This window comes from Montipora capricornis, chromosome 4 (genome assembly GCF_036669925.1).
Source record: "Montipora capricornis isolate CH-2021 chromosome 4, ASM3666992v2, whole genome shotgun sequence".
Taxonomy (NCBI): domain Eukaryota; kingdom Metazoa; phylum Cnidaria; class Anthozoa; order Scleractinia; family Acroporidae; genus Montipora; species Montipora capricornis.
Genome location: NC_090886.1, coordinates 53,996,290 through 54,003,789, shown reverse-complemented (window position 1 = coordinate 54,003,789; position 7,500 = coordinate 53,996,290). Strand labels below are relative to the sequence as shown.

Below are 7,500 nucleotides of genomic sequence, written 5' to 3'. Positions count from 1 at the left end.
GTTTCTATTTTGACGATCCGCCATTTGTTGCTTCCGAGAACATGATTCCCAGTTGAGCAGCCAACCTGAACTGAAGAATTCGCATATTTTTGAAAGGAGCTGTAACTTCTAAAATAAACGGATTTCATCGAATTTGCTACTTTGGAAAATGCTGTAATTGTCAATTTGAACTGTAACTACTGTAACTATGTTACCAGTCGATTAGATTTCTGCAACAGCCTGCTCTATGGGTTGAAAGGTAACCAACTACAAAAACTTCAGCGCGTCCAGAACGCGGCCGCCCGTGTCATCTGTAACATCAGCCGCTATGAGCATATTTCACCTTCGTTATACACTGGCTGCCTATCAGCTACCGAATCCAGTTTAAGATATTATTGCTTGTATATAAAACTCTTAATGGACTTGCACCCCTGTACCTATCAGAACTCATAGAACTGAAAAAGCCTGGGAGATATAACCTGAGAACCAATTCGGACACACTCTTATTGAAGTATCCTGCTTTCAAGAGTCTTACCACTCTTGGTGACCGCTCATTTACATGTGCGGCACCAAAACTTTGGAACAGTCTCCCCAAGGCAATACGAAATGCGAACAATGTAAACACCTTTAAGCGCCTTCTGAAAACGCATCTTTTCCGCGATGCATTCAGCTGCTATGAGAAACAGTAATTATGCGACTCATTTTTATTTATATATAGATTATCTTTTGTACGCATCTTTTCCGCGATGCATTCAGCTGCTATGAGAAACAGTAACTATGCGGCTCATTTTTATTTATATATAGATTATCTTTTGTAAATAGGTTTTGTAAATAAGTTTAATGAGCTTTATATATTATAACAACTTGTAATTAAGGTATATTAAGTTTCTCTCGATATTGTAATTTTTCTTTCCATATTGTAATGCGCCTGTGAGCATCTCTCAATGTAACAGGCGCACTATAAGTATTAAATTATTATTATTATTATTATTATTATCATATAACACACTGGAAATTAATTATTCCCAGCAACAAATAAGAATTCGGAGATGCGTTTTTATAAATTTGCATTCCGTTTTGTTACCAGTAGAAAACAGCAAAAAATGTCTACTCGATAGGCTAAATGGTGACTTTTGGCTTCATGATCTGCAACTGGACGCCTGATAAGTAATTTTGTTCACGAGATAACACAGGCGCCCCAAGCTCAGTATGATGGAAAGCCAACAAAAATGTAAGGATTTGTGGGAATCATGATAGAAGCCCTGAACCACACAGGACGGAAGCGACCCACAATGGCAATAAGGTTAGGCTTTTTAATTGAGAATTTTTCGTAAAATTATCTTCTCAGGTCAAGAGAAAATGAGGGGACAGAGAGGGAGGCTCCCGGTTCAGCCCTTGGGGTATGTCATGTCCACGAAAGTTATTTTTAGACGAACGGAGGTCTTTGTTCTAGCGGAAGTCTGTCGTACGAGACGTCCGCAAGCAGGCCAACCTCGGTCTGATGTTTGAAAATAAATATTCATCAGCCTTCTACGTGCGCCGCCATTTTCTCTTTTCACTAAGAACCTGAGAGCGAGGCAAGACTACAGGCGGACGTCTCGTAACACAGACTTCCGCTACAACAAAGACTTCTGCTCGTCTAAAAATAACTTTCGTGGACATGACATATCCCGGCCAACGCCCTAAGCCTCCCTCTCTGTCCCCTCATTTTCTCTTGCTCAGATCTTTTATCGGTATTCTCATATAAATCCTTATATTTTTGTTGGCTTTCTCTCACACTGAGCTTGGGGCGCCTGTGGAGATAAGAGTAGTCAAGAAATCACCACCCCCGCCCCTGAAACAATCAAGAGCAATCAATACCGAGTTTGTTGTTGATCGAGTCAGTGATAAGCGAGCTGACTTGGTAACAAAGCCAAGGAATGGTGTCTTTTTCAGAAAATTACTTTTAACGAGGATGCATTTTCATTATGCGTAGGTTGCTAATTCAATGAAAGTAGACTAGCAAGAATTAACGATAGCAGTAAGACTGGCCATATTTATGTGTCTACCAAAGTTACCCACTACCAACTCCCAGAGGCTAAACTAGAGAACGCAGAGCCACATTCAATTAACCCAATAAATATCCGGCTCGTTTTCAACCCACTGCTATTAAATATAAAGATTGTGTCGGTAAGACCCAAACAAGCTAATGTCTCGTTCTATAATCCGCTGCCGAGCCAAATTAAAGGAGCGCTAGCCTGTAAATATATTATGCTTCAAACGAAGCCCATATTCTGTAGATTAGCCCAATTTTTGTGTTCAAGTGTGTGCCTTTTTTGTGCACAACAAAGCAGCCGCCTTTTCAATCGTCAGTTGAAGTGTTGTTGCCGAACGGCTGTTTCACTCTCCTATCGGCTTAATGTGCAGGCTATCAGATATATTGCTTTACAGTTTAGAACTAGCTAACATTAATTCTTCTTCGGGAAAAAAAACAATTCTTGTCATGACAATAATAGCCATCCTTATCGGCTTCACACTACTTAGTGTCAAGATAGCTATCAATAGGCCCCATTCGATATATCAATATTCACACATGGCTACGAGGCTTGATGGTTAAATTCTTATTTTGTTTAGAAATATCCCTTAAGATTTGTGAGACAAAGAAAACAGAACGGAGCCGTGAAATGTGACCATATAGAGCCTCGTAGCCATGTATGAATACGTGGCCTATTATTATCCAGCATTGGTGACTAACCTCAGTGACTGCACTAGTAAGGTGGCCAGAAAAGTCATATTTGACGCAATCTGAACAACATTTTCGCACTTGACATGACTCGTTAATTTGCGAAGACGACAAGGAAACACAGGTAAAATTCTTTGGAGTAGCGCCGTAGAAGACTTGAACAAGGTGCTGCAGTCCAAGAGGTACAGACACTGCACTCATGAAGGCATACAGAAGAAACGTATAACGACCGAAGCCACCAACCATGGACAAAAGGCCATCAAATTGTTCTTGAGACGACTTACTCGTTGGCCCTAAGCCTTGCACTTTGCTGTCCTCCTTTTCGAGTGACATGACAGTCAAGGCAGGACGATTTACTATGAAGTTTTGACAGATCGATTGTGTTCTAACAAACGAATGAACTTCGATGCTGATATCTGATGAAGATATCTGTTTAAAAACGTTCTTTTATTGAAATATTCAAACCACAAGTATCAAATCAATATTTAGTAGCCAAATAAGGTCCTGCTTGAGACTGAAATAAACACTTGAGTGTCATTGTGCACCAACGTTGTAGTAACTGTAAGATTGGCCTCGTTGGATAAGCGATATTCGTTGAGATACGTCATTATATTATTGAAAAGCTAAAAAGAGCAAGGCTGATATAATGGTGAAGAAATATATTGAGAAAAAAGCTTGTAAAAGCGTGATGAAGAAGCCAGTGCTACCTCCGAGCTTGAAGGGGTCTCCATAAATTCAATAACGACTGTACATTTGTGATAGTACTTCCTAAACATATTTGGATTATTTCTTCTGATCACTTCGCTATCAGGCCAGATTATCATCCAAGATAGCTCTTTAGACATCAGTTTTACCCAATTAGTGAAAACTGAACTTGCTGTGCTTTCAGAGACTTGGAATCTAAAGGAGAAATCAGAAAGGAAAAGTTCCATTCTGAGTCCCGTCATGCACAGTAAAAGCTCTAGTTACAGTGAAAATGCTCGCTTGATATTATTTCACCTTGGTTGAGTTGAGTCCCTTGTGGAGTTTTTTTTCTCCTTTCCAGTAGTCGTGCATTACACTTGCCTTGTCTTTAAGGTAATCAAAAATAAGCTTAAAGGCCCTCACTCACATCATGTTCACGTGTAAGCTGTGAAAATGGATCAAACCAGAATACGGACGTAAAAGCAAACATAATTCTGTTTTTTTCTCTGTAGACAAGGGTGCCAACGTTTTTGTTAATGCCACTTCATGTCATGTAGGCAGTTTTCTTTTCCTTGGTGAAATATTATTTTTGCCTCGTTGTTCAAGATAGAGCGCAGGGTTTAGGAAGAACAGTAGCTTGGTTTTCCATACTGAAAGTGGTTTGCGCAAACAGTTTTGTTATCGCTTGCGACAAAGTCAGGCAGCCCTTTTGAAACATTTTTGATCCAGGATAAGGATTCTTGGGAAAGTGATGCCAGCTATAAGCTCTTTTTAACATGGCCTCATTTTATGATCTCAGGATAATGCGAGTAGTTGTTGAAGCCGCCAACACAACGTCGATGGACTGGTATGGTTTTGTGTGATATATTTTGCTTTATCAATGTTTCTGGGATGATCACAAGCTTTCTTTATCCAATTTTCTGTAGAGAATCACAAAAGACACCAAAAAACCTAAGATTATTTAATGACAACAAAGAAACCACTCAACCGTATCCACCATATTGTTTTGGCCTTGTCCCTCGACCCCGTTATATCAGCCTTGCTTTTTTTAGCTTTTTGTAATATTTAAATCGCTGATAAGGTCCTTCACCGGGATCCGGTGCTAATGATTTGTTACGCTGGTCCTTGCTTAAAAAGTTATATTACATTATTGTAATTAATTTTGGAAAATGCTCCAAGTTTCATGGCGGTTTGCCCACGCAACAATTTTCTTGGTGCGCGAGCACCTCGCGTCTCGCACTTGCGCCCCAAACTAAGGCGAGTCTTTGTCGAACAGCGTGCATTGTGTGCGTCGCTCCACTGATCTCATGTATTGAATCCCTCGCAATATAAAATGTTCCAATTTAAATACCTGGATTAGCCGATTATTTTGATACTGTTATTATTCCTCTTGCCTTGCACATATATTTTTTATTGTTAATCGGTAGTTTGTTTATTTAGTCGTTATTAATATATCGGCCGTGAATTCGTGGACTGTGCTGAATTGACGATGCCGGCAACTTGCAGATATCCGAATGAAGACCTCAGACTGAGACCTGAGCCACGGAAGTCAGTTCAGGATCACTGGAGTTCGATAATTATTGATAACCAGTTTCATTTGCTGAAATCGTTGTTTGTACTGAGTGAGTTACATTTGTCCTCCTCCGGCTCTGTTTGAAATTTTTCTTTATCATATTTTCGGAAGTTGTTCTGGAAATCTTGATCTCATATCATTTAACCTATGGTTGAAATGATTTTGTTTCTTATAAAGCTTGTGTCGGGGTCAAAGGTTCCCGGTATTGACCAAGATGTGCAAGCTGTTTGTGTCCGTGTCTCAATGGCATACTTCGATACTGTAGATCACAAATTGCTTTGTATGAACTACATCATTATGTTTTTCGTGGAGTTATAAATAATTGGTTCCCATCTTACTTACACAACTCAAATTGGTTCATTTATCTCTGAGGAAAAAAAATTACGTTTGGTGTTCCACAAGGTTCTGTCCTGGGTCCATTGCTCTTTCTTATCTACACTAGTTTACCTAAATCGTAGAAATGCTGCCGAGGGGAAGGGAGATGTTGTCTGTCCAACATGATTATTGCACGAGGTCGGGCACCAGAATACGCTCACTTAGAACAAAAACTAATAGACTAAAGGACTTTGTGACCTGTGAAATATTTATAAGTTATTCTTAATCTCCTTGTAATTCAGAGCTTGCACTGCGAGAGGGTTAATAAACACATTTATTATCTATTATCATTATTTATTATTAATTTAACGATAGTTCGTTCCCACAACTGGACATCCCTCTGGACCACTCGAGACACAGTGACGTCATCAAATCGCAAGGTCTTCTGAATTTTTATCTAAAGGAGGTTGAAGATGACCTAAAAATAAATCTTTTTTCAAGTTTCCAATTCCGTGACGTCTTTAGTTTCGAAAATACAGCATTTTCAATTTCCGAATTATCACCTTGCGTGACACTACGATACAAAGCTTTCCCTAGGAACCTCAGCAGTTTGAGCTATTCACGTACACTAGGAGATGTGTTCATAATCCTGTATTTTATCTAATGAGCGAGAAGTAAGCGCTATCATCGGAAGGTGAACTCCAGATGTTTTCGTTGATTACCGGCTGTCGTATTGGTGGACCAAGGAAACTCTATAAAGTTGCGTCAAAGGCTTCGACAAATAACTCAAAAACAATGTACCACACAGACATGAGAATTGGAGATGCGGCTAAAATATTTTTCCCCAAAACATTCCAAGTTTTTGGCCTTTTTCATTTAACGATTTCAAATTTCTTTTCTTGTTGCCTGACAGTGTAAACGATATGAGAAGCGAAATGAAAAACAGAGTATCATACCGCGCATCTTAATTCCTTCATTTGCGCAAACCACAATTCGTTGTGTTTCGAAGAAAAATGTGTTCTTCTCACGATTTGAGAGCTGCTGCGTTCGTTCGCTTCAGGCTCACTCACTGCGACATCCAAGAATGTTCTGACAAGCTTCAATTCTTTTTGTTTGTTGATGACACAAATATTTTACATGCTAACAGTAATCTCAAGTCGTCATAGAGGAAATTGTAAACCAGGAGCTCCGTAAATTGTGTGACTGGCTCACGGCAAATTAACTTACCTTGAATGTGAAAAAAAAACAAAAAAAAAAAAACAAATTCCGTCGTATTTTGTCCAGCTCAAGAAAAGTTGCTTTCCAACCTAGTATCATGATATTTGATAACGATAAAAATAAGCATGTGTCTCAGGAACGCAAAGAGTTCGTGAGAGACCAAGAAATCTTTATTGACCAACATCTAACCTGGAAACACCATATTGACCATGCAGTATTTAAAATTAGCCGAAATAAAGGTTTCTTATCCAAATTGCGTCATCATGTTCCCTCCCACCCAGACACTTTTAAAACACTCTCATTGCACCACATTTAACCTATGGCTTGTTAGCTTGGGACCAAGCTTTTTTTTCTCTTACAATTCATTTATTTACAATACTGTTGCATTACAATGCTGTTTACAGTGCATTATAATACTATAACGCCCTACAATGGTGCATGACAATACTGGAAAATGAGCTTAAAACTATTATTTTACAAGAAACTAATGACGACTAATAAATAACAAATGGATTACATTCATTACAAATGGATGGATTAATTGTAATATATTAGGTTCCAGACCTCTTATTTAAGTCAGGTTTTCGCACATGCGTGGTCATCATTAAAAAGTGTGCCTGTGGACGATACCGTCAATAAGGTCGCAAATTTGCCAGTCCAGGGCAGTCGCATGATGGAGCCGTGAGTTGTTTTCGTTGTTGTGGAAATCATTCCCCATCAGGGTGCTGGGCCAAGTCGGTTCAATGTTACCCGGCAGTGTCACACGAAGGGTCACCTTGCTAAGATGTGCGATAAGAAAAGGAAAGTGCAATCTACGCGTTATTTGGAGTTTGGTTTACCCGCGAGTACGACTGAGGAGCAGTCTGGACTGGGATTGTACACTCTCAAGTCTAAAGGACAAGGTGGATTAGGTTTTCAAGTTCAGTTATTGTTGGAGGGTAAGCTAGTCAGCATGGAAGTTGACACTGGATCAGCGGTGTCCATTGTCTCTGAGGTGGAGTATAAGAAC

The 7,500-nt window shown here is 39.4% G+C and overlaps 1 protein-coding gene across 1 annotated transcript in view; it reads right to left on the bottom strand.

The window, feature by feature from the left end:
- LOC138047472 (organic cation transporter protein-like) overlaps positions 1-3,143 on the bottom strand; it is an 11,141-nt gene extending 7,998 nt beyond the window's left edge. Inside the window, exon 1 of the mRNA XM_068894338.1 lies at positions 2,714-3,143. Within this exon, the coding sequence (XP_068750439.1) occupies positions 2,714-3,034 (321 nt within the window). The 5' untranslated portion in view covers positions 3,035-3,143. The remainder of the gene's footprint in view (positions 1-2,713) is intronic.
- Positions 3,144-7,500: the final 4,357 nt, after the last annotated feature.